The 27903-nt window shown below is 41.0% G+C and overlaps 1 protein-coding gene across 1 annotated transcript in view; it reads right to left on the bottom strand.

The window, feature by feature from the left end:
• Window positions 1–338: 338 nt before the first annotated feature.
• GATB (glutamyl-tRNA amidotransferase subunit B) overlaps window positions 339–27903 on the bottom strand; it is a gene marked incomplete at both ends in the record, with an annotated part of 41462 nt that continues 13897 nt past the window's right edge. The window contains 11 exons of the mRNA XM_079534221.1: window positions 339–467; window positions 2878–3012; window positions 7989–8067; window positions 8419–8552; window positions 14597–14786; window positions 16791–16835; window positions 17202–17286; window positions 18359–18472; window positions 21654–21776; window positions 22718–22916; window positions 25991–26104. Of these exons, the coding sequence (XP_079390347.1) occupies window positions 339–467; window positions 2878–3012; window positions 7989–8067; window positions 8419–8552; window positions 14597–14786; window positions 16791–16835; window positions 17202–17286; window positions 18359–18472; window positions 21654–21776; window positions 22718–22916; window positions 25991–26104 (1347 nt within the window). The remainder of the gene's footprint in view (window positions 468–2877; window positions 3013–7988; window positions 8068–8418; window positions 8553–14596; window positions 14787–16790; window positions 16836–17201; window positions 17287–18358; window positions 18473–21653; window positions 21777–22717; window positions 22917–25990; window positions 26105–27903) is intronic.

Raw genomic sequence — 27903 nt, forward strand, 5'->3', positions numbered from 1 at the left:
ACTTGCTTTACTACAAAATTAACCAATGCAACTTAGCTCTGTATACTCACAGATTTTCCTGGGAACGTGTTCCCTATGGCTATATGGAAATGACACTTCAGAATGCTGTACTGAAATGAAGGAGATGTAAGATGACTGCCAGCTTCTGCTGAGGTGGTCCTTTGCTCATCCACCTTTGGCCGATGCAGCTGGGAAAGGCAAAAACATGATGCTCCTTGAAGCATAACCAGTCTGGGAAAAATATTCTGACAGACAAGGAGGCACCAAAGTTCATTAGCAGCAAACCAGACAGAACGAAGCACGTCTTCTGTAGACAGCTGAGCCAGTTTCTCTTGTGGCTACTCTGACAGCTTCTTCTCTAGTATTTGCTTCACCAGAAGAGGGTTGGCTCGGCCTCGTGTAGCTTTCCGAACCAGTCCAATTAACTTATTGATAACTTTTTCATTTCCTCCTTTTATCGCCATAACCTTTAAAAAGAACAGGAAAACAACACGCTCAGTCATTCCTGGACAAGGTATGAATATTTTTGTTTTTTAAGGCCACCGCAGTTGAATACTGTAAATACTGTACTTAGGGGGTTAAGGTGTTATTATAAAAGCTTCCTTCGGCTTTGCAGTAATTGCTCAACAACTGCAAGGCCCTACAGTTAATGAAGATCTGCCTTTATTGAGAAAGTCAGTGAACACTTCTGGATTTGAACACAAGCAGCTCAGACAGTGACTTCCTGGGAGAGAGCAGGAAAACAAGTGACTTTCTGTTGCCAATAGGAGCATTTTCCTTAAAATACTGTTCAGTTTTAATAAATTATTTTCATTGAATCGCAATCAATTTGAAAAATATTTCTGAAGTCCATAACAGAGATTATTTCCTTGAAGCCAAGGATCCTTTGCAACAAAGCAGTTAATCCACTGATGAGAAATACGGCCTCCTATCAGAGAGCTACTGTTTGACACACACTTACCTACAAAATGTCCATGTATAAAGGCTAAGCAAAGCCAATGAAAAAGAAAAGCACTGAAAAATCCACTGTCAGGCATTTCTAGAGGAGACACTACTACTGAAACTATGTCCTCTTACAGTTTGTGTGGCAGGGAAGGCATTCTCGGCATTGTCAGAATTACTGGGCAAAACATGATAGCTTCAATTAAACACGATGTCATATTTACAGATACTAAGGGAAGGACTGCTAACATATGAACCACCAACTGTGACAATCTCAAGCACAAATGCAAATACTGCTGCTCGTTAGGATATCTGAATTATTGGCAGTCTAAAAATCTCTGTAAAGTCACAATATGGAAGGGACTCGTTACTCCTTATGTGACAGAAATCCCTTACGTGGGGCTGAGTACGGTACAGCCAAGATCCTGCATTTTCATTAACAGCTCAGTGTTGTTTTGGAATTTTGTCCATTTTGAAGAAAGTTCCCAACGAAAGCAAGGCCTGTTTGTTTTTTTTTCCTGGCAAGTACTCAACTAACTCTTATTTTGTAATGCAAGTTCTTACAGCAATTCGAAGCAGTGAATTACAGCCCTTCCAGGCAGCTTTTGCCTTAGTGAAAGATCACCTGGAAAAAGGAGGAAAGCGAAGCCGCTCTACTGCATTTGGCTTGACTAAAACAGCAAAAAGCAGAGAGGAATGACATTCTCAGACAAGGCATTATTATTGAAATGGGAGCGTAGTTATGGACCTTCAGCTTCTGCACTTCCCAATCAGCTCTGATGTTCTTTCTGTATCTACGCCTGCGCTTCCACACTAGTCTGAAAATACAGAAGCACTTTTATCAGGCTCTGCAAATGAGTCAGTCTGACGGAGGTCACGCCGACCTACTGCCAGCTCATTTTCTTTATCAAAAGCTCTTGCAGAGCTGTTAGCATCCCCCAATGCGAACTGGGGTGGGTGGTATTGTTCTCAGAAGATGTCAGTGTTTTTTTCCAAATGGCAAATGTATCCAGACAATGCTTGTATTAGAAGTAAGCTATTCACTTCTGCTTTTACATTTTCACTCCAGAGAACATACAAGCGCTTGTTTTCATTCTCATTTTTTATACAAAACAGATGTTAGAGTCTGTCAGGATTTCTTCCCACTCCTCCCCTTCGCAATCAACAAGCTTTTTCCCCCTTTGCTGGCTCAGAGCTCATTAGATGGATGAGCCACACAGGCTGCTGCATCCTTCTGAGGGGATGGGGAACAGCTGAAACCCTGTCCATAAACCTGCAGCTGCAGCAAGGGGGAGCAGAGGGCAGCATTCCCAGTCCCCAAGCCTCCAGCGCTGCTGCCACGTGGGTCTGTCTCCTCTCACCCTACAAACAGCCAGGCAGGAAAGTGAGCAAAAATTCGCATTTGGCTGTGAAGGAGGAGGAGGACAGGGTAAAGAGAGGAGTAGAATTTTAGACCTCTCAGAAGTCCCTGAGTCCATTACTATTATATGCCTTGCTGGCAGATAGCCTCAGTCTTCAGAACAATGTAGCAGTGATGCACTAATATCACAGGAGATGGCAAAAAAAATGACAGTTAGGTGGCCAAGTGGCCAGGTCAAGTTAAGGGCAGTGCATTGCACAGGTGAAGAAAGAGCCCTACAGCTTTCCTTTCTTGTATTACATTTTTATGGTCTCCTAGAATGACTTAGCACATTAGCCAGACTGGTAATTTCTTCTGCAGATCATTTTGTGTAAGCTTCAATTTCCAAAAAAACACTTAGTAAAATAAGAAAGGAGAAGAAAAGACCTGATGGTAGCTGCACGTCAGCTTTAATGCTTCTAACTGGCTTTAGAGCTCAAATACCAATTAAAAGAGAAAAAAAGGCCATTTAAACCCCCCTTTTTAGTGCCAGAGAGTAAAAGAGTGTGCAAGCTTCTCAGCACCACCATAATCACCTCCTTTTCTCGTTCATCAATCACCGCCTGGCAGATCTGTTCAAGTTCTTCTTGATCTTGTATCAGTTCAAGCTGCTTTTCTTTAACGATTTGAAGAGGAGTCTTCCCTTCTCCCTTCCACAATTCCTCAAACACCTGAAAACCACAATGAGCAACAAAAATCAGTCATTTTACATACTGATGTTATTTATTTGCACTATTTTAGCTGCTGATCTAAGAAGTCAGATTTTAGTAACAGCAAGAGCAACAGTGCTCTTCTCACGGTATTCACTGCCTGAGAGCAGTAAAAGAATGCATTTCCATGAGTGGTGTCTCTCTGCCCGGAAACTGACCATTAGTTGACAGCAGTACCAAGTCCAGTCCCAGGAAACTGATTACCAGTCCTCAATCAGCTAACTGCCATGAGGATGCATATGACAAAGCAGAAGAAAAATAGTGCCAAGCAGAATCTCTGCAGCAGCTCCAGGCCCAGCTATGCATCACCTCCCAGAAAAGGAATGCTGGGTGACTCTAAGCCTTGGGAGTAATTGTTAATGTTGGTGTGTGTTCCTATGCTGTATGAGGGCTGTTACCCTGGAATAAAATTGAGAAAAGAGAACATTTATAAAAAAAAGTTTCCTTGGGCAGTGATTTTCGTTTGCTCTTATTTCCTTTGCTGTTATTTCAGACCTGTGGGAGGAGAGGACGAAAACCGTTATTAAAACAGCTGCTTACGCTTCATTCTGCACTGAAGATATAATTGTATGTTTGGACCACTGCTGTGTACCAGTGTGGAAATAGTGCCCTGTCACCATTTCAGCATTAAATACTCAATGCAGGATGGAGAAGAGGCTGGGAAGGGGAGAAGGGGCACTCAAACTGCGTGTTAATTAGCAAAGCAGTGAGACAGCTTAGGGAAAATGGCACACGTGGGATGGTGCTTTAGGAATGCCAGCAATATTCTTCAGCACTGGAATATTTTGTGGTAAGAAAGACCCTCAGTTAAACAGTTCTGTAGCCACAACATGTACATAGGAACCATGCATTGACACAATTCCTGCAAGCAGATATTTTTGTGGCAGCCGTACCCTAAAGCTTTTGATGGGATCTTATCACAGAGCTAAGACCCAGCGAGAGGGTAATGATACACAACTCTCACGGAAGCTGCATCTTCTTTTTGCCTTGTAAGAGGGTTAAGTGCAGATCAAAATATTAAATTGCCAATAAGCAGAGTTATAACCACCATAAGCAAAGCTCTAAGCTGCTTTTACCTACAAAAATCGATGCTATATACAACGTCCTCTGCAAGATCTCTCTTCCTGTACCGTACTTAAAGACCATCATGCCCACGCTACCTGAAACACCCCTAGAAACAAACACATCCAGCGGAGACTCAACCTGCCTGCAGCTCTTTGCAGTATCTTTTTGCTGCACTCCCTGCCTCATTCCACAGGCAGCCCCAGCTGCTCCTCCTTCCCCAGGGACCTGGCAGAAAGCCTTCTGTCCCCGAGGCACTGGGATGGCACATCTCCCTTCAAAGGGAGCTCTGGCCTCTCTGCACAGCACAGTCCACAGCAGAACACCCTGGAGAGTCTAAAGCGCAGCATGAATCAGAGACTGGGCAATGAAGAAGCCATATCATTGTTCTGGAAAAAGGCAGATGTGATTTTTAAGACTGGTAAGCATGCAAGCAAGACACTGTGGGCTACAGGAGGGGAAAATTTGCAACAAACAAAATCTGAGCAGCCAACCATGGTGGAGTTACCCAGCAGCAACTCTTACATCAGGCTGCTGGACAGCTGACACTGCGAGATCCATCTCTGATTCCCTGCCCCTTTTGTGCCAAACACCTCCCGGCACTGAGAAAAGCTTGCCCGTTAGAAACCTTCAAGGCAGCAGATTTTCCCTGTGACATCTGCATTGTATGTATTTTTCAATTTGGTAACGAGCTTATCCACTTAGCCACCAGAGCAGTATCGTTATCAAGGCCCTTGCTTGTTTACAGGTATGTAAAAAAACAGAGAGAGATGAGCCCAAATCCTGTCAAAAATGCATTTTTAAAAATGTGCTTGGCTACTTGGCAAGAAATTTAAATAAAGCAGTTTAAAAAATGATTTCAGCTCATTTACACAAACTGTCTGCATCAGAACAGCGGGATCAAATTATGAAGTCTCCAGAGCCAAAATGAGAATCTCAGGCCTCATTTCTATCACTGAAATCTCAGTAATTTCTACTATTGACTCTTGGCTGAGCGTGATTAGATTTTAATGATGTTCTGCTCTCCCCACCTAACAGGCATAGCAGCAAACCACTGGTCAAGATGAATTAATCAGGACTTGCATGTCTGGCAGCCACAGGCATCATATCAAACATTTTGCAGCTGGCGATCATACCAGCTGAATGCTCTGCCTGTGAACGGCTCCAACTGGAAAGCCTACCCACTGCGATGCGCTGCCAGAGGAGGAGGGAAGCAGCAGGCAGCACCATTTGAGCCTGTCCTGGGGGCTGCTCTCCTTTGCCCTGATGGAAAGCCTCCATGTCTGGCAGTTGTGCCTCAGCCTCCGACAAAAGTGAGGGGCAGGCTGGGCTCACTGCTCCAGATGGTACAACCATAATAGTCAAAGCAGATGCTTCTGTTTAGGTTTGTGTACTGTACTCATTTTCCTGCTACCTACTTTGAAGTAGGGGTGCCAAGTGGGTCCACTGAAGTTATTCTTATATTGGGTGACCTATGCAACTGCACAAGCAAACAAGGCAAGGGGCCTTCTCTTCTCCACACGCTGCTACAGATCCCTGATGAACATACAATGGGGTGTTTCCACAGAGTTGCTGCAGCACAGCTCTCAACAGCAGAAGTCACGTTCTGCTTTCCTGACCCAAAAACCACCTCCCTCCCACAATGCCCTCGCTGAAAAGCAGGTCCCTTCAGCCACAGATGTGCATACTGCCAGCCATACTGGTGAGGAGCAAGGTCCCGCCTCAGCCATACTCCCATCAGACCAGTTTCAGTGTACTAGAGTTACGTTCCACTGTTGACATCCAAATGGTGCCTTCACGGTAAGGTCATGCACAGTGTGTGCCTATGCAGGGTCTCCCCAATGCAGGACATGCTCCCTGCACAGCCCTGCATACCAGCGGAGCTGCTCCCCTTTGTACAGGCGTGCCAGCATGAAACTACTTCAGAGGCCTCTGGGGTAGGATGCTATATTTGATGGCAAGTTGGGCACGAGCTCTGTAATTACCCAAGTGGTAATTATGTAAGCACACTGTGCCCTTTCCTTGGCATACGCATCCTACCATACAATGTTCTGTGTCTATAATCAGCACTCGCAGCTTTTATCTGTGTTTTAATGCCTTATACAGCAGAGACTGAACACAATCCTCTTAACAAATTAAAACTTCTAACGGCTTCCTGCTGCGAGCACGTATGTGTATGCATGTCTGTGTGCTCACCCCATCAACCCTGCTAGCGCTTCTAGTTGGATCTGTCTCTACCACTGCAATTCGTTCTCTTCCACTCCCAGTGCTGCACTTCATCTGCCGTTGTGTATATATAGCCCCTTCTGCCCTCAGGCCATCCAGCATCTCGGCCTACTGCTGAGAATTGTTATAAACATTTGTTACTCCTCTGACATCCAGGCAACCAAAATACTTTTCTAAATGTGGCAAGGTTCCTGCAGTTTGACAGCATCACTCAGTGATGGCAAATAGCACTGTTACTTCTGTGTCCAATTTCAGAACACAGAGGACAACATGCACATCACAAGGAGTTTGTAATTAAACAAGAAAGGCATCTCTGAAATTCTTGACATTTCATAACGTGTCAGAAGTGCTGGCGTACAGATTCATTACAAGGAAAGGACTCCAATGGAGGGGCATTAGTATCCTCTCTACCTCCAGAAGGAAACAGACTTAAGAATGGAGTTCTGAGCTCCTTTTTCAGACGCAGACCCCAAACTAATGGGTGTCCCATTGCCCTGAAGGCACACAACTGCTCTGCATCCCAGTGTATTTCTCTGTTAATATTTTATGTCCTTTTTGAAGCTTTTACTTTTCCAGTCCAACATTTCCAGATGCACATGCCTGAAGTCAGGCACTTAAATCTGTATTTATGGTGCCTACAAAAAACAGCTAGCTATTCCAAGGAGCAGGCCAATTACAAGGCCAACATAATCAAGATCCACAAGCACCTCCAAAAGAAAACACCCAGAACCAGAAAGCGTCTCCCAAAAAGAGACACATTTGCAACTCTGGGTTTGTAATCACGTGAAGAGTGAACTAAGGCCTGTACTGTTCCGAAGTTACACTCGGACTCAATCAACTTGTGCTGGAAAGGTGGAAACGTGCCCTGTGCATTTGAGAGAGGTAAAAAGGTTAACTAATGTACTTAAACGCAGAGCACTGTAACTCACCTGAAAGGACGATGAATCCCACATAGAGAATTTGAGATGAATGGCAGTTATTTCCTATCGCAAAAGCATTCCAGATTTTGCCTAATATGCACAAGCAGTTCAGAACTTTAGAGATCAATGTGTGAAGTGCTGATTTTTCAGACTGTCCTAAGCAAAATGATAGAGGGAAAACTGGCTGCACAGACAGTCCTTGCTTAGGAGACTCATGGCAGCACTTGCTCAAAGAAGCCAGGATAAAAAGAAGGTCAGACATGTCTGTGTTAAACTCACGGAGTGCACCACATCAGACTTCTTTTTGTGACTACAATCAGGTGATTGATATCCTTTTCCATGCACCAATACTTGACAATATAGGCTCTAGTATCCTTTTGCACATACTAGCTGATACGCTCAGCTTAACTGCAAGCCATGGATTAGTTCCCACCAGCCTTTGCTCAGGTGTTACTCAAGCTACTAGACTGAGATCTGGCATCTGCTTTGTTCAGAAGCAGGCTTAACTGACTGTTGTTTAAAGCCCCCTTATTACACTAAGTACGCAAAGATATCACTAGGATTATACTACATAAGGCATTTTCGTCCATTAAGTGTACATAGCATAGATACAAAATTTATCCTTCATCAGCACCCTGACAAATTTAAAGCAACCAATTCATTGGTACACCATGAACGCAGCTGAAATAAGCATCAGCAGATTCGAAGTACAACGATATCAAAAAATACCTGCTTTGCTGCTGAAGAAGAAATGTCTCCGTTTTCTAGAAGGTTCAGAAGGTCAGCAAGGAGAAAAGAACTGATGGGGCTGTGGAAAAGGGGGACAGGAGTTACCTCAGAGAGGACAAGTAATAGATTTATGCCACTGTTGCTTGTCTAAACGTCACACAGTTTAGCATGACAAGCTAGGGTTGTTTTTTTTCGTGATACACTATATTCAGCTTTCATCTTGACTGCCTGATTATGCCTCACCATTGCCCTCTTCTCTGGAAGGCATTTGGTTAACTTCATTAATCATGACAGTGTCAAGGCCTAAGCAGCACTGCCTCACAGATGATAACTAAAGCAGAAGTCAGCATCAGAGTGACATGATACTGTTCTTGGTACATGAGAAAAGGAGCAATTTTATTTCACCACTGTTGTAACTGAGAAGTCTGACCTTTCCTTTGCTGTAAGGGAATGTTGTTTTAAATGACTGAGTAGGTCACTCAGAATCCAGCCGATCACTTTCTTCGGCTTCATCTGGGTCTGTTTCACCACATCTTCAAAGAAGTCCATTAATCCATCTTCATTCTGTTAAAGAAAAATTAAGTTCATTAAACAGATACTGAAGAGCAAGCACTACTAATTACAATTGGAATCAGAGTATGTATGCTAAAGTAAACTAAAGAAAGTAAAAAAGCTGCAAGACTTTGGAGTAAACAAACTTGTGCCTAGCATGCATGCATACAGTTTACATGTCAGCCTGTATAAAGGTAATTTCAATAATCAAGTGATCTTTTCTCTCTTACACCTTCCTTAGAATTAATATTTGGAGAGAACCTTTCTCATTTTGTCCTGTTTTTAAATACATACAATGGCATTAAATATAATGCTCCATACGCTGTCACGTTATCATTTACTAAGAAGAGACCTTGCCTGAAATTGCTTTTAGATATCTCCCTCACTCTTAATGTTGCAATCACTTAAGTTGTCTTTTTTTGACTGACAGAATAAGATTAGTTTGTAGTCACCCCCTGAATGATATGGTAAGGTCACACTGTAAGAACAGGGGTTTTATGTTTCTAGATTTTTCACAGAAGCTATGCAAGGCTTTGCACAGCACCCTAAGTGCTCAGAAGGTATGATAGTAGGGGATTCAATTTATACTGTAAGTGAAATCTGAGATTGTTTTTGGAAGAACAGATAGTGCACAGCCTGTTGTTCACTGTGCTGCTTGGTATCAGGGCACTGGCAGTTCCTGAACTGTAGCACAGAACTCATTAGTTCTACTGATGGCAGAAGAGACATTAAGCGACAGGAGGAATCCAAATCCTCCTTGCCACCAGATTTCTGCAGAGCGTGGCATAAATGAACAGGAGGTCTCAGCAACTCTCTGAAGAGGTAGCAGTTTAGAAGCAGCCACTGAGTTATTCTGCTCATACTGTCACCACAGCAAAACCGTCTTCCAAGCACACAGTAATTGCAGACGGATCTCTGTGAATACTTCTGAGCAAAACAGAAAGCAGGCAAACACTAAACCCAAGCCTGACTTCTTCATGAAAACTGAGCCCTGTCAAAGCAGTCTTCTTTGCCTTTGTATTTAAACGAAATTTATCAACTCAGCAATACAAAATTTTGGATTTTCCACCCTCCATAACTTTCACAAAACTAACTGGATAGTGCTTTTAAGGAGTTCACAATCTACTGCTCTCCGTTCTGGAAAACAGAACAAAAATTACTTCAATTAGTGGGCTGATGTGCTATAAGACTACTATGATAAAAATAAAAGTCTCACCATTTCCTGTCCTGTGCTTTTACACATTCACTTGGTAGTCAAATGAAAAAATAAGGTTAAATGTATTAGAAGAACAAATTTTGTTTTTATCTAAGTGGAGATTAAGAACTGTGCATGTGTGCAGTAGAATTACTAAGATGATGAACTACCAAATATTGTACTCCTCTTATTTCACCTCATGATTCATTTGCACAAACACTGATTATTTAAATGGCCGATTACCTTGCATTAAAACACTTGTACAATTTAGGTAGGAAAAAGCCATTGTGTACAAATACAGTTGTTTTCACTTCAATGTATACTGCAGGTTTCACAAAGTCTAGGCTGAGCAGTCCAGCTACATCAGGCGCACAAAAACTTTGTCTGCAGGTGCCACATGTCTGACTGCAGGCTGCACAGTTCAGATGCAGCACATCCAACACTTCTATCACGTAGATGATGGAGAGCAGCCCTCTAGCACTGGGCACGTTGAGGTTTCTGGATACCAACAGCCCGGCTAGAGTTACAGCACTGATACTTCTGCCAGACCTTTGAGAAATCAAGGGCAGACATATCCAGCCTCCCAATTTCCATCAGATGATTTCCAGGCAGCAAGAGGAGAAAAGCCCAGGAACACTCAGACACATTTGTTTATGTATGCTACCACGTACTGAGCCCCAGACTTGCTTCTTAAGCACAGAGAAATGGACAAATTCTTTTGCAGTCCTTTATTATTTTTACTTTTTTAAGCAATTGGAGCCAAAAAGTAGGAAACACCAGAAGTGAAATGTTCAAGGCAGAATTTCAGAACATCAAAATGACTGACAAAAATTAAACATTTTCCTTATTTTCTTGCCATATAAAAAGTTACTAATAACTTGAATTACTTCAATTCTTAAATACTGTACTATTTGAACTTCAGTTTGTTGTGCATTTTGGTCAACTTTTGTCATTCTAGATTCCGTCCAGCCACCAAACATATTTCAAGAACTTTCAACCAGAAGCATGTCATTAACTGTAGGAAAAAATAACCTGCCAGAGGGAGCAGCTCTGATACGTTGAGCTCTACTATCCATCATTTCACTTCCTAAATAAAAAAAAAAAAAAACCCATTCACTGAAATATTAATTTAGCTTCTTCTCTACTAATCTGACATCGCAATTTTTGTGTGTGCTGTCTGTATGTACTGAGTATTTCTGCCTGTGTATTTCAGCACTATAAATTATGCCCCCACTTAGGTCTCCCACTACACACCAAATATGTAGCAACTTATTCATCAGAATCTCAACTGCAGGAATCATGACATTCCAATATTTCAACCAGATTCAAATTTACTTCTGGTACATGGTTTAACACAGTCTTTTAATTCTACTGAGATGTCAAAACGTGACAGCAGAGTGATTCCAAGTGCTTTGTAAACAAGTTTCAAACAATACATTGTTTTACAGACAACCACGGGCATAATCTGCAGGGACACTGTGTCTGTAATGCAAACCTACGTCTTTAAAGACTAATAGCTGCCCAAAGCACTGAAGGAGAAAACTGTATCAGTGTTCACAAATCTCATTTTTTCTGCTTTTTTCTTCCCATTTTCACTGTTGCAGTTCCCACAATAACCAACTGTGAGGTAACAATTGTCGCAAAAATGTGCAAGACTGTCAAGGAAAAAAAAGCAGAAAATCTACCCTATTGAAGTAGAAAAGAGCCGTCAAAGACAGACAGCTTAAACTCTCTCCTTCTGACTCGTTAGAAAATGCTTTAGGTCCTAAAAAGCAGCATAAATTCAGCCACAGACTGAAGTATATGAGGGTGGCATAATGTAAGTAAAATGGCCAAAACCACTGGTAGCCCATTTTGATTCTACAAAGGATTCACAAATGCCAACTGTTACAGTGAAGAAGAGAGCTGAAGCAGAACTGCCACATTTATCTGAGTAAACATAAAGGTGTACAAAGGCAAGGAATTCAGAAGTGATCAGATTGTTTCTTCCTAATGCTGCACTGAGACAACTGATCTATTTTTTTTTGGTTGAACCTCAGCATGGTTTTTGAAATCAATACAACATACTCATATCTATGCCAATACGTCCTTTTTTTTTTTTTTTCCCCATCTCAGCTCATCTTGGAATTAGGCAAAGCTGGAGTCTCACCCTCTCGATACTGCAGTATATATAGGCTGTTCCTGTGTATGAGAATAAAGGTCTTGAAGCCAGCTCAGAAACTACTTCTGAAGTATGATATTGTTTTATCGTAACTTTAGGGCTTAACATTTTCTCTTCACAAGTTGGCTCAAAGCAGAGATTTTGCATTTTAGAGTCATCCCTCTACCACCACCACTTATTTAATGAGCACTCCTGGGTGCTCTAACCTGAAAGAATACTCATTAGATTTGTGCATCTGGCCCTATCAGCAATCTTCTGTAACTTCCCATGTAAGCTTAACACAGCAAAGGACATACCACTTGCAGATGAATTAAGGTTAACTAGTCTCCCAGTGAACAGGCAAGCAACTTTCATGGAGAGTTTACACGCTGACATCCTAATGCACAATAAAAGACTCACAATGAAGAAGTGCTCACTTCATGCATTCAAATGGATGCATTATCTTATTACAAGCTGTATCTCAAATTTCAGCTTGGAGCTCATTAATTATCTTACACACCACAGAAAGGAAGAAGTTAAAAGAGAAAAAGAAAATGCACTGGAAGATTTCAGAGAGCTCTTGGAAGGAAGTAGGAACTGAGGAGGCAAATACACAGGGCTAGTTCATAGAGATGACAGAACCACACAGCAGAAGCCGTCGATACTATCAAGATTGAAGCAGGCTAAGAAGTAGGTTGACATCAAGTGATAGAAGAGGATATATTGAGCACAGCTGGGATGAAGTTTGATTTTCTTCATAGCAGGCCATAGGGTGCTGTGTTTTGAATTTGTGACCAAAACAGTGCTGATAACATCAGTGTTTTGGCCGCTGCTGAGCAGAACCTATAGAGCATAAAGGTTTTTTCTTTTTCTCCACTCTACTCCCACAGTGAAGAGGCCAGGGTTGGTTTAGAACAGCAAATCCAAATTGAGTAAGGAGAAACTGCATGCCTTACAATGTTGTACTCAGCAAGAAAAACTGAGGGCAGAAGTAGTTAGAGACTGGCTGGGCACCAGGCTCCTGCAGAATGTGATGAGTGGCAGCCTTTGCAACACTTCTGGTTTTTTTTTTGTTTTTTTTTTTGTTTTTTTTTTTCTCTTCCTTTGTACACTTAAACAAGTGTTGCCTGTATCTCAACCTGTAAGTTCTCTTGCTTCTGCTGTTCTTATTCTCTCCTTCATCACACTGGTGGGAGGAACGAGCAAACAACTGTGTGCTGCATCACCACTGGCCAAAGACAACCCACCCCACTGGGGAGAACTATAAAGAAAAAAAAAAAGCCAAGAAAAAATTGTGCAGAACCTGTCTGCTCTCCTGAGCTACTTCTAACTTGTGAGAAATGTGCTGGTGTGAAAAAACATGAACTGTGATGCATGATGCACATGTGAACATGTGATGCACACATGAACTGTCTGCTAGATTACATTTTGCAGTTTATACAATGAAATAGAAAGGTAAGATACCACTGACACCTCTCAGTGCTGTCATTGCAGCCTCGTGACTTCAGTAAGACTTACAACACGTTTGCCCACCAAACAGAAGATCTGTAACACACTAAAATGGCACACTGGCCCAAAAGCAGCTTTCCTAACAGCTTACTTCAAAAGACAGTACCTTTTTTTTTTATTTCTCTGTAGAACCAACTTCTGTACAAGTGTTAAAATATACACAGTGTGCACATTACGAGTGTATCAAAGACACACAAAGGAGGGATATTAGGTAGTTAAGTTAGGTGTACTGCTCTACCTGCATTTACAGTCAATGTAAAGGAACTCCAGAGGGCAATTTGAAGTACTTATGGTTCCACCTGGAGTCTTACAATGAAGAAGTCCTTTTCCTTCTATCCCTACTAACCACAGAGGTAACCAAGGCAGGACACCACCCTAGCTTAGCTAGCTACCTGAAATGTCTAAGCATGGGTAGCTTAACGCCCCCCAGGTATCACTGGGGAACCAAGATGATTCAGTTAGCATTTGACATGACTGAAGTCCTTAGAATAATTTGAAAAGTTAGGAGATTTTGTTGTCATTTCCTTGTTTAGACTCACATTTGCCATATCTTTTTTTTTTTTTCCTCCCCTGATATTCTCTTTTCAATCTGTCCTAGGTAAATTGCACTGTGAGGTCAAAGCTAATACTGTACAGCCATTTTGAGTAATTACCTGTTAATGACTTTGTTTGTTTAAAAAAAAAAAAAAAAAAAGAAGAAAAAAAAACCAAAAAGGAGACCAGATCAACTATAGCATGTGAATCTAAGAGATTTAGACTATGTGTTTCCCTTCTGCAGTCAGGAAAGTATGCTTATTAATTTGTTCAATAACAAAAACGTGCCCGTCCTCATATCAAACCCACACCCAGAGATAAGAAGAATAAGCACTTGCAGGCAAGTATTTGTCAGCAGGAAGTCGTACATCTGTTGCAGTCAGTCACTAGTTTGTCCATGTGTAGACAAACAAGATCAATATAAAGTAATAGTTATCTGACTGCACCTTGTATGAGCAATGCTTCTTCTAGGCACACAGTGCAAGGTTTCTTTTTTCCCCCCCACTAACGTATACATGCGGTTTCAGGGTATAGAAGTAGGCAACAAATAGAGATTTTTTCCAAATAAGAAGACTCACGAGAACTGATAGCTGGTTAATAACATTTGTACATGTTTTTGAATGCAGTCGAACTTTTGGAGTTGCTACGTTTATTTCCGCAATTGATCAATAGACCTACCACTAAGGTGAAGCTGTGTTCAGGAAGAATCCCATACAGTTCAACAAGCTTTGCTCTCTTCACACTGGGAAGGTCAGGAAGTCTCTCATGAATCCAATCGATATTTACCACTTGCTGATGGTTCACATTAGCTGGCAAAGACTTAGCATCATATAGAATCAATGGGGGAAGATTTGGCTCCGGCATAAAACTAAAGATGAAGAAAAACTTGTTTAGAAATACTGTCAGTCAAAAGCTAAACAAGAAAGAAGAAAATACATACGATATCTTTATGCTGAGTTGGAAATTACATTGTTGTGTTTCATAAAATATTACAAAGTCATGACGGGATGTCAGAGTTCGGTTCATCAGCTGTTGCAAAGTCCCTATTCTCCTAAGTATTTGCAACTACTTGTCAAAGTCAGTGATAGAAATGGATTTTCTATATCAAGAATAGCAATAAAAACAATAGTTACGGAAAAAACTTATTTCTTTTGACATCAAGCATGAACTGCAGATCTAAACAAAAACAGGAGTGGACTGGCAGGAAGAAACCTAGATTGACAGCCAGCCACCAGAAGCCATCCGGGCAGGCTGTGACCTTTTCCGTGCAGGCCGGGAAAACCTTGATGAAATCCCATGCTGTGCTAAAAGCAAAGTTACTGCACTCATCAGGGTGTCTCCACAGAACAAAAAGCTCGCTTAAAGGCAAGGCCAATTCAGACCACTGCAATAATTCTGCAGTTGAAGCAGAAACCTCACTTTTACCTGATCAAATGAAGGGTTCAAAAAATTTCATGACAAGGGACGTGAAACACCCTTAATAATTTTTATTTCAAATCTGTCTAAACACAGATCTTAAGTCTGATGCATAACATCCAAACAGTAATTTACCCAAAAATCTGAGTAAACAGATTAATACTGATCATTATCTAAGCACTAGTAATAATCTCTCTGGTCTTCATTTGAAGTATCTTAGACTAGCCAGTTTTGCGCGGGTTTGCTTAACTTTTCTTCTGCATTTGTTCCAATTAGCTTTGTTAAATAAGTCAGCAACTACCACATTAAGAAATTCATGAAATGACTACTGTCTTTCCTGCTGCATTCCTACAATTCCTATTTGGAAAAGCAGATTCAAACAAAGTTTGTGGACTATTTTCAAAATACTTGCTCTGCATCAGTAAGCGTGTATGCACAGTTAATAGGAACACAGAACTGAGAGGCTCTCAAAGTTCTGCAGAGCTGCAATTCTCCAACTGGGAAATGATCTCCGGGAGTAACAGGAAGATTGAACCTGACATAAAAAGCCAGGAAACAACTAAGTTGCTCAGCAGATAGGTGTCTCTAACCATAGGATGATGGAGGCATGCAAAGAGCAGTAGAAGAGGAGCTCAGAGACCTGAACCGTCACTGAGCTGCACTCTTATGCCCCATCCCATCCAGACACCACTTAGATTACCTCTTGTACAAGAGCACTCACAGATACGCTGTTGATTTGCAGCACTGACCCTTTATTCTGAACATTTATTCCCAGCAGCACTGCTTCCTGACAGTTATACCTGGTTTTCCTTGGTTGATTGTGTATGGCTGTGCATGTCTGACTTTCCTGAGAGCAGATTATAGACTGTTCTCACAAATCTTTAGCAATCGACTGTAATGACTGCCATCTTACATCAGGGGAAGGCAGTAAGTATTTAGCTGGGTAACAACTTCAGTAGGTCTACGTAGATCTTAAGGTACAAATCTGCCTACGAATCCTGATGCTCCTCAACAGTGGTTAGGATTTTCAAACAGTGCGTATGATCACAGAATTTCAGCATGAAGAGGCAGGGCCTGCTATATGAGAATCATTTCTCTCAGAGCATATTTAAAGCAGGAACAGTGATCATCTCAGAATATTCTTGCATTTAACGTCAGATCTTCTTAACAATATGTGCACACCGGCCAAAAAGCAAACCTTCAAATCACCCACTTTGAGCTGAAATACTCCAGATTAGTGCTTAGGAAAGGCTTTTGTGTCTCATTACTGCTAAATCCAATCCTATGGAATCTAGATGTGAACTTCTCAGACTCATACTGATTCTGATAGGTGTCTTCCCACTGGAAGGAAAGTTTCCACACGCATTACACCAACTTCACAAGCTTTTTACACTGACTACATATATGTAACAAGTTTTCAGTTCTTGAAAAGGTAACTTCATTTAAAAAAATATACCGATAATCTTGCTTTCCCTCTTTGTCTCTCATTGGTACAGTGCACCTGAAATAAAACAAAACAAGTCAGACACGAGAAGAGGTACACCACTGGATTCCCAACAGAAAGAAAACACAAGCCTCGCCTCATGAGGATCAGAAGAGTGCCTTAAAGCCACTCCAGAGCAAGTGTGTATGTACAAGGGCAGTCACTTTCACCCAGACGCTGCTTGAGGTAGCACACAAACTGCTGAGAAAAAGCCTCAACTTCAAGAACAAGTTTCTACCACTGAAGAGAGCGTGCTTGTGATCATTAGCTTTAGAAGACACAAGTTGAGCGATATCAAGTTATCTCCCCGATCTGGTCACTAGGCATCACCTAGCACTCTAAAGCTGTTATTACACCTGATATTTTTCCAAAATAAGAACTCACCCAAGCTTAGAATCAAATGCTCTTGTTTCATTCAGAACTGTTCCTCCATTTTCAAGTTCTTTAATTTGCCTCTGTATTTCATAGTCTGGCAGAAACATGAGAAAAAAAATAAGCTTACTATACTGCACTATTAGCTTTTGTACACTCCACTATTTCATTTTCCACTGCTGTGCAATAATGTTAAAGTCAGTTGTTTTAACCTTAATAAAAATCAACAGCAGTAGTTGCAGGCAGAATTATTAGTCACTGTCTTTCTCTCCAGCACTGTTTCTTTCTTTGCATGTTTTCCTCATCTTCTTTCCTTTCAATAGAAAGCATTTTCTCCCAGGCACTGCAGACAGGCCATACATTTCTAGTGACCTTTCTTTCCCTTAGTGGAGTATATGGAACAAGAATTCTCACATTCTCCTTGCCAGTTATATTTTGGAGATGTAATGATCATCCTTTCTTGCTTGTATCCAACTTGCATGTGAACTTCACGCATGCAATTTACTGTACACGATGGAAAGCAATCACCTGCACTGAAGGACAAAGAGCCACTGCTAACATATCTCAGAGCCAAACAAACTAAGCCCTGAATCACCCGCTTGGATCTTCTTATAGGCAGAGGGATAAAAGTTAAACCTACAGACTAACGTGACTGCTATCCCCAGAGTATTCCTAACTAAGATTCCTTCTGTCAGGGAGCAGCAAAAACAGGGCTGCTCCAAAAGGTGGGACAAGCCTAGAGCCAAGGACCACCACAGCACAGGAAATCCCCTTGCATGTCTGCGCAATGTGGACAGATGCATGTGCTACTAGCAGGACTTGTCTGATAGTCTCAGACAAGGTGAGGGTGTGAACCGGGTTCAGGGTGCACCCAGGGAGTTCAGTCAGAATGCAGCAGCAACAGCCAGACCACGGACTGGAAACAAGGCTACAGCACAGGTCCAAGGTTCATCAGGAGGCAGCACTGGAAACTCACACATCTGTGACTAGGTCAGGCAAAGTCTTAAAGGCTTGAAGAGGACTGCTAGGCTAGGGGGAACATGCATGGATGGGACACCCATATGAAGCTAGTCAGGGCATTTAAAGCCAACCAGTGTACTCAGACACCTGTTTTACTGAATACTTCAAGTATCCAACAGTGCTCCAGTAACAAAGAAACCATCATTTACCTATTGCTTTTGCCAGGAATCTTATGCTATTGATATTCTTCACTTCGGTTCTTACTCCATAAGGCTCTCCAGGGTGATGCACAGAAATATTGGCATCCACTCTCAGCTGACCCTCTGTAAAAGGAAACTTAATCAACAAAATAGTCCACCTTGTAAACCAGAGTAAAAACCCTGGCATGCATTAATAAACATCATGTTCTGTGCAGAGCATTAATAGCAAGCTTCCACGCTTTGAGAAATGAGTAACAACCTGCTCATAACAGCTTTCTGTTTTGATTCCATTTCAAGCTTCTGCCTCCAATCATTCAAATTTCTCTGAGAATTCAACCTTTTTACTTTTGGTATTACTGTTCATAACTCTTCTCTGAGAAAACTGCATGGCACAATGCAGGACATAGCAAAAACAGCTTCTGATTCACTGCCCTTAAAAAAAGGGCAGAATTAGACAAGCAACTTAAAGCAGTGCACTGTGAGCTTCCATTCCTGTGGAAACCACAAAGAGACACATTTTGGAATTACAATTTGGTGTATATATACTACTCTGTTGTGGAATGCAAGAATTTAGTTACATTGAACAGTTTTCACTAAGGTGCCTTTGGAAATTTACAGCCCAAGGACAAAATGTCAGAAGCTGTGGATTTTTTGTCATTTTCTTTTTCTTCAAGAAATCACAGCCTTTTCTCTTCTCCAGATTTCCCTGGCTGCCACAAACATTGAAACTGAACACAAAGTTACATACAAAAACGTCCTACACTCCTAGTTCAAAATGGGCTAACATCCTCAGAGATCTCTGATGACTCAACCTCAAGTAAACAGGACTTTTATCTTTTTAAGGTTTCTGCCTCCAAAGTCATTCCTTCCATTAAGAGAAGGTTTGCCACAGCTATTCAAGTGGTGGGAAAAAAACAAACAAACAAAAAGGAGAAGTTATATCATAATTAAACATAATTTCTTCCTATATGCAGAGGGAACTTTTGTAGCCTTCCTGTTTGTGTTTAATTACAAGTAAATGATGTTTCCAGTCAGTAGCACTATTAAAGAAAACACAAAGTAGCACAGATTTAAACCTGTGAAAAAGTCTATGGCTCAAAATCCACTGCAGTGAACAAATAAAAATGGACTGGAGAGCATGTGGTACATGTTGAAGAAGCAGGCTGGATGACAGTGCATTAATTTCCTCTGTCATCAAAGAGTTCTTGCCAAACACAAATGAAGAACAAAGGCTATAGAATGACCCAGCATCTCTTCCAGGAGAAGTTTTGCATGTGCTTCCTCTCTGGGGTAAAAGTAGTTGCTACTGAGCAGGAATATACTTGTCCTGTTCTTGCTTCTACTTGAGACACAGCCTGCTTCCACTTGGCTGTAGGTGTCAGTGGGACATAATAACTAAGTTAATCAGATAAAAATGAAAGGAGAGCCTGGCCCCAAGTTCTTTTTTATGAAAGATCTTTTTCCTTAAAGCCCACTTTAAGCCCAGCTTCTTTTCATTTTCCAGTGTAATCATCTTTTCATTGTCTACTGAATTAACAGTGTATAAAACTTGTCTTCACAGAACACGCAAATAAAACAAGTAAAATATGAGCACGTAAAATCCTTATTTGAAAACAAGTAATTACGATGAGGTAAAACACAGTAGAAAGCTCTTAAAATGCCACTAAGAAAAGATAATTCAAATACTTTAAAAGCTGACTATATGCAGGAAAACAAGGTTCCTTACACTGGAGTCTCTCTCATAACGTCAGAAATCTCAATGCAGTGGAAGATACAACTGTGTAATTCCAGAGGCAATATTTGGACCAGATACAGAAGTGACAAATGATGATTTACATTAATGTCCATGAAGGCCTTTGAAGAACTGTATCAAGTGGCTGTTTAAAACTAAGAACTGCGCCCCTTCCTGATGTGTGTAACACTTGGTGAGCAAAGATTCACAAAGAAGCGGGCAAGGTGAAGCACTGTATAAGCATATAATGACTACCAATTATTATTTCCTCCTACATTAGATTAGAATTTGCATCACTAGCTGTCATTCCTTGGGTCTCATTAGTCCTTGGTGGACAGATCACTCTGACTCAGTTCTCTAGGAAACGCAATCATTTAAACTTTGGCCTGATTCTGCTGCCAGATCAGTGCAGCCATCCTTCTCAAGCCAAAATAAACACCCAGCTTAAGTTATGAACACTAGCAGACAGCACATAAACATGCAAGGGATGAATGCCCCAAGCTGCACTTCTAAAACTGTTGAGCAGAAGCCTGTTTGCTACCTGTAACTATGGGTTGGTTGCAAATTTTGGTAACATTGGGACTACACAAAAATGGCATGTTCCAAATCATCCAACTAAAAAAAAAGAGACAGGAGACAGAACCATTAGTCAGGAGGCTGAACACATGCTGTGCACATGTGCTGTTTTAGACTGGAAAAAAACTATCAAGAGTCCCAGAAAAAAGGGTTGGTGCCAAAATGAGGGATTCTCCAAATGAAGAGATCTCAGAAAGATGGTTAGAGAAAGGTGGGAGAAATCCTGAACATCAGTGAGATGTGTGGAGATAAGTGCCTGGGGATGCCTAGGGACCTTGGCTGCTAATGCCTGAGACTGATATCTGCAAGCTGGCTGCATAGCATGAACCAATACAATGTTCTGCCAAGCCCCCCCCAGATCAGCAGTGATCTCCCTAGTAGAAGGCAAGTTAACACCTACTGAACATAATTCTAGAAGGGGAGGGACAGAGTGAGCGTGTGAAACTATCAAGCATGGTAAAAGCTGAGATCTGGTTGATTCTTAGATTGACCCTGATATCTGCTTTAAGTTGCCATTTACTCCATCTCACACACACCATCAGAAGCTTACTGTTTTTACATCAACATTATGGCCAGCTGAGACTCCACAGACAACTCAGAGGATGATCCATACTCCTACTACTCTGTTGGAGCTAAGAGAACTAGCTTCCGTATTCTGTACCTAGTCCTTAACACATAGCTTATGTGCTGCAGCACTGTAACAAGCAGCATGAGGACAGACAGGGAGAAATACTTGAAGAACCCTGAGGACATGCACTCCTGTCTAGGTTTTTCCTATAAAATCTAACAGTGCAAAGCTCTGCAGAGGAAAGCAGTGCCACAAGCACATCTGAAGCACAGCAGACATTAGGGCAGGCTCTGGGGATTTTAAAAACAACAGCTAGAAAAGGCTACGGGTTATAAGCAACTGCAGAGCAAAATAACCAGAAGCTGCAGAACTCCCAGAAATGCAGAGAATTACAGGTGACAAGAGAACATGCCCTTCCCCCTCTGTACCTGCCATGATTGCCTGGCTGCTCCCAAGTGTCTGAAGAATAAGCTGAAGCTCTCTGACTGCTGCAGCTGCTTCTTCCCCACAGCACATATCAGGCTCCATGACAACCTCCATGAGGCCGACTCCTATCAGGAAAGACAATAGATTTCGAACAACAGCTTTTGATCTCAGCATATTAGAGTATAACTGGCTAAACACGTGAAAGCACTTGGGCTTTTTTTTTGAGGAAAAAAAACCAAAATGAAATAAGTGTATTATTTAGTGACTGTCACAACGGACCCAGGTACAGATGGCTATAAAAACTTTTCCTCCTTTTCTTCAATGAGCAGACAAACAGCAGACAGTAGTCTACCCTGACTGACACGCAGAACAGGCACATACATTCCTCTTTGGCTCTCCTCTGAGGCAACTCCAATTAAAAGCCTGATTGCAGACTCAAACATATTTCTCTTAAACTAATTTTGGAACAGGCAGAACTGTAAAAACACGTAGTAGTTTTGAGTTTCAGTATCCCTTTCAAAGAACACGACCAGCCACAGCCTTTCACTTCAATTGACACTGAAGCATGATGCCCATTAGGCTTGCCATTCGGGCCACAGCCTTTTATTTTGCATTAACTTGCTTCATTCTGTTTACAGTTTCAAGGCTTGAAGAGAAAATATACATATTTTTCAAAGCTAATAATTAAAAGAACTGTCTATCAAATTCCAGCAGCTACTCCTATACACTAACTTCATTCATTTACGCTCTAGGATACTCTTTTTCTTTTTTAAACACCACCTACAGTAGCAAGAACTTTCACAGCTGAGTGGCTCTACAGGACTGTCAGGCATGAGCAACTCAAGCTAACAGATCACTAATTGCTGTTGCAAAATGTCATCAACCAACTGCAAAAGGAAAGGCCTATTAAACATTACCCTACTTCAAGTGTAATGTGGTTTCATTTTCAAGAAGAGAGATAACAGGCTGTTTTTATTTTTCACTTGTTTTCTGTCATTTGTTTACTTCTAAAAACTAATCTTAATACAGAAAGGAGGAGAAAAATAACAGCACAGTCCAAGCTTACCAGCCCTGTTCAAGTCAATGAGAGTCTGGCTCCTTGCATCATCATGGAGACTTTTCCCACTGTCTTGCTCCAACTGAATTTGTTTAATCCTCACAGTTTTGGTCACCATCTGGCTCATCTTGTTATCCTTGCAGAGACTGTATGACAGACTCCCATTCACCGCAAGAGGAACTCTTTGCTGAGTGATTTGATAGCCAGCCTGTCAACAAAATCAACTTTATACTCCAATAAAACATTCACATTATAGAAAGCAGCAGCACGTTCACGTGCAAGTGCTGTAGACTAAGAACATTAAACTGAAATTGCAACATCTTCCACAATGACCAATATCAGAGGAAGGAACACATGCAAACAGGCAAATTCACATGTTATTTTGCTTAGTTGGGAATGAAGGAAGCTATAAGACGGGACCTGAATCCAAATTAGCTGTGAGATCTGGGAAAAAAAACATAAGGGCTCACCATGGTACAAGCAAGCACACAATACTATCCTAACATATAAACAGTCAATAATCAACTGCATGACCACTTGACAACAATGACATAAATTTCACTGATACTGCCTTGGTGAGGCAAATAGGCCAGAAGAGGTTTTTCCAACACTCGTGGTTCTGTGATCATGGTCAGTTTTGTCTGAAGAAGTGAGTGTACTCAGCCCAAAAGCTGAGACTATCGCACATCTTCCTATCAGGCTGAATCTCCCTTGCTGCCAGTTCAGTAACTTACTCACTGGAGTGGAAGAAAGCGAGGCAGTGTGGAAAATAAATAAATAGATAAGAAGAAGAAAACAACAAAACTCAGTTACATTAACGCAGCAATTTAAAAGCTAAACACTGCAACCCCACGCAAAGCACACAGCTAACAAATGCTACCTCACATCCGGGACTCCCAGCAAAGAGGAGACTGCTAGTCAGAGATGGGGCTGCCACTGACAAGGGACTGCAATCACTGCGCTGATGTAAAATTACACAGCAGGCTCCAATACTGCATTAAGGCAGGGTCTCTGTCTCTTAGTCCTCGCTAGCCTGTTACACCCCCAGTAGTGAGAACTAAGAGAAACCTGCCAGATGCCAATGAGCTGGGAAAAGCATTTGCATATTTTGCTAGGAGGAAGGGTTCACCCTAAGATTTAGAGATGGTGACAGTGCAATGGCAAAGAGGACAATGGCCTGGCACACTGAATAGCTCAACTTCTATATGCAATAAAGTGCATGACCTTCTAGCCATAATCAACACAAAAAGAATCCCAAACATAGAATAATTGACTGTAGGCAGGCTATACTAACCATACAGCTCTTCTCACCTCCTAAACCTTCTCATTAAAATGAATTTTTAAAGCCTGAAATGCTGAGTGACAATAAATAACAAGAATCTCAGTTCCTATCCAAAGCCTTATTTTCACAAGTAACAATAATCCCATTGTCAAAAGACCCTAAGAACAGGATTTATTTTATCAGCTCTATACAGCTCATTAGCCTAAACTCTGCATCTTATTACAGAGTTCCCAACTGGACTGCTGCACTGTGAAAAGCACGTCAGGTGGTTTGTTGCCAATGCTTTAAACTATAGAAGCAAGTCACTAGAAAACCTCAATTACTAGCGTTCCAAGCTAATAAAATCAGCATCTCCTTGACCAAATTTCCATCCTTATTCAACAAGAGGCTCCTATAATTCATGTTCACTGACAATGGCTGTTCACAAGATGTTGTACACTTTTTCATCTTACTTTTCTCCTTTACACACTCAGATGTTTCTTTTGGAGGACAAAACTTTTTCAATTAGAGTGTACGCAAAAGAGGGATAGCAGGAGAAATCGTAAGAATATTTGAGGTTGCTTTCTTTTTAATAGCAGAAACATCAAAGGTCTCAACATCCATTCGAACATCATCATGCAAATAAACCTGTGATGTTTCTTCAAGATGCGTAAAAGAATTCTGAAAGCTGTGTTTATTTTTTACCATCTCATTTTTTTCTCCTTCAGGTCTAGATATGGGTTTTTACAAAGTTTTATAAGTGAACAAAGTACTGATAATTTTAAGTGATAATTCACATTCCCAGTAGCTCCCTACAGAGCCCCCACAAAACAGCCTCTCTTAATGTCTCACAAATATTAGCAAAGACATCCCCAGAAACAAAATGAGCAGTCAGGTTAACTTCACAGAAGGAAAGCAAAGACTTGCAACGCAGAAGAGAACAAAAATCTAGGTCTCAGACAACTGTAACATCATTTTCTTTCCAAGATGGGAAACAAGTGTATTTGAAAGCTTTTTGTGTAACTTCAAAGCATTTCTAATGCCAGAACAAAGAGTGGAAGGAAGAACAATGTGGTTAATAATACAACACCTATACATGCTTATTTGGGACCTGAGCAATCTCCTATTCTGCTTCTCTGGATGGCTGGGATACCTCACCTAAAAAGACGATAAGCTAACATGACAGATCTTTCTCAGATTAAGAAAAAAAAAAAAGCAAGCAGATTTTTTCCTTCTAATGCAGTCAACAGGTCTTCAGCCTCAAACCAGACTAAGTGAAACTAGTGTTCCTCTCTTTGACGGGTTCTTGAAAATCAGAATAAGCTGATAGAAAGAAAAACAGTTAAATTAGAAAGAAAAATTTCTATTAAAATTAGAGGAAAAAAGATTTAAACACTTCCGCACCCTGTTGCAATAAACTTTCTTCTTTATTTCACTGTTTCTATACCTACACCAAATGCAGCAAATCACATTTCATTTCAAGTGACACTTTCTTACAAACACATAAGCTACCAATCAACCCTCAGTTGCCTTCTTTCTTTTTTATTATTGGAACAACAGGCTGAGCAAGTTTTGAAGGGAAATTAAATATTTTCAGATCCTTAAGCACAAACAAAAAAGACACCATGATGTTTACGCCACTGAAACTTGTTTGTTATACATTCTCTGTCAAAGAAGGACTATTATCAGACTGCTTCTATCCCAACAGACAATTAGTACTAAACACCAGAAATGGAAAACTTAAGGGGCAAAGCAGCTCCAGCTCCCAATTCAATTATGTTAAGCCATCGGAATCATGCAGCTAAGCAAGGAGTCAGCAATCAGAGCAATCGTATTCCATCAGTGAGCACCAGGGTACAGTTGTCTATTCATCAGGGCACGGCACGGCATCCTGTCGGGGTGAGCAGAACTCTGACTAAAAAACAGCGAATGAATGAAAGGATTCTTCTCCTGTCACCACCCACACTCCAGACTTGTCCTTTCCTACAGCTGTAAAGGGACTGGTTACACTGCGTACTTACAGGCAGATCTGCATAGAAATAGTGTTTTCTGTCAAACAAGGATTTCTTGTTTATGGTGCAGTTGAGTGCCAGGCCTGTCATGACGGCTGCTTCTACACATCTCCTGTTGAGAACCTAAGGAAACAGGACACAAGGTTTCACTCGGATACTCAGTATGCAACACATGCTTCCCACATACTGCCTTACATGAAGTATGTATTCAGTGTTGCTTGTCTATAGACACCACAACACTTCTTTCCCTGAGCAAGTAGTTCTACTCATCATCAAAGCTGTGGTAGCCACAAATCTGCAAAATTTTAAGATGGAAAAAACACCATTTTCATTTTGGCATGCACCTGAGACGATGTGCACTGTTTTGGGGGGCTGCTTTTGCTATCACCGCAGTACTCTTACATGCTCAAAAATAAAGAGGCAAATAATAAAAAGCAGTAATAGACTTGCAACTAGCTGTCATGACATAGTGGGAGAACTGTGGATCTGCATTAGGGATTGCCCTGCCATTTCATTACAATACCTCCAAACGCCTGTAACCACCAAGTCACAGTGACTTCGTGAGAGTTCACATGCAAATGTGCTTAACGAGGATGAAATTAAACACGTATGTGCTCTCTAAAGCAGAACCAACCAAGATATGTCAACTGATCCCATGGCTACGAGTATGTGTGTGGGTTTCTAGGACCCAAGAAGCCACAGCATTAGGTTCTTGAGGAATGCCACTTGAGCTGAAGACCCAGCAAGGCTTTCACAAGGCAGCTGAATGCAGTTTCTCACAATGAATCCATCATTCTCAGAACTACATCCTTCTAACTTCTCAGTAGGCATAGGATCCACAGAAGGAAAATTTCACTCCAAACAGTGCTAACAAGCAATGTTTCATAATTACAGCGTTTTTCAAGTGTGCTCTTATTAATTTAACAGTTGGTTTAACTAAAAAAAAAAAATTGATAAGACTGGATAAAGGAGGAAAAAAAAGACCAAGTTAGCCTTTATGCAACTCTGACATGTTCACACACAGGATTTTTAAACAGGAACAAAAGCTTATCCATCTTACTCTACCCTGTAGAGCTGCCAAGAAGGCAATTTCAAGTATAAGCATTAAAGGGGCACATGATGTAAAGGCATTTACCTGATTTCACCTGCACTCATCAAGACATAGTAGACTTAAATATTATTTTCTTCAGTGTGTTTGAGAATATTTACTTTTTAAATTTACCAGACTGGTTTCTGAAAACAGATTAAGCAACTGTACTTCTTCCACTGCCCAGGTGTTCACCTCAGAAAGCTATCAATTTGCTTTACTCCTCCAGTACAAAAAAAAAAAAAAAAAAAAAAACTTCCACTGAGAAATAAGAAAATCATAGAATCACAAGGTTGGAAACGACCTGTAAGATCATCCAGTCCAACCATGTCCTCATCACCATTGCCACCACTAGTACTAAACCATATCACGCAGAAACTCTTCATACAACAGAAGCTCAAAATCTGCTAACACAGACCAGAAATTAAATATTTAAGACATCAACAGGTAACTTCCAGATCTTTAGTGTAGCTATATATGGCTTACTACAACACCTTACCTGCTGGGACACATTTTATTCATTAAACATTTTTAAAGACACAGAGCTAGTTTTAAAAGAGAGAAGAGAAAGAACAATCCCCCTTAGAAATGGATGTGCAACACAATGAATGCAATTAGTCCTGACTGTTATCAAAACAGCTAACTTCTGAAACTTTGTTTCAGTATCAGAGCTGCAGTTCATCACACAGTAGATGATCCTGCTTTCAGCAATTAAATGCTTTCAGACAGAGCAGTAAAGATATTATAAGAAAGCTTATAACAGTGCTTATTAACCGTTAAAATGGTTTAATGTTTAAAATACCACTACATTTCTAACTTAAAAAGCAAATTTCCC

The sequence above is a fragment of the Tetrao urogallus genome, assembly GCF_951394365.1.
Source record: "Tetrao urogallus genome assembly, chromosome: 4".
NCBI lineage: Eukaryota > Metazoa > Chordata > Aves > Galliformes > Phasianidae > Tetrao > Tetrao urogallus.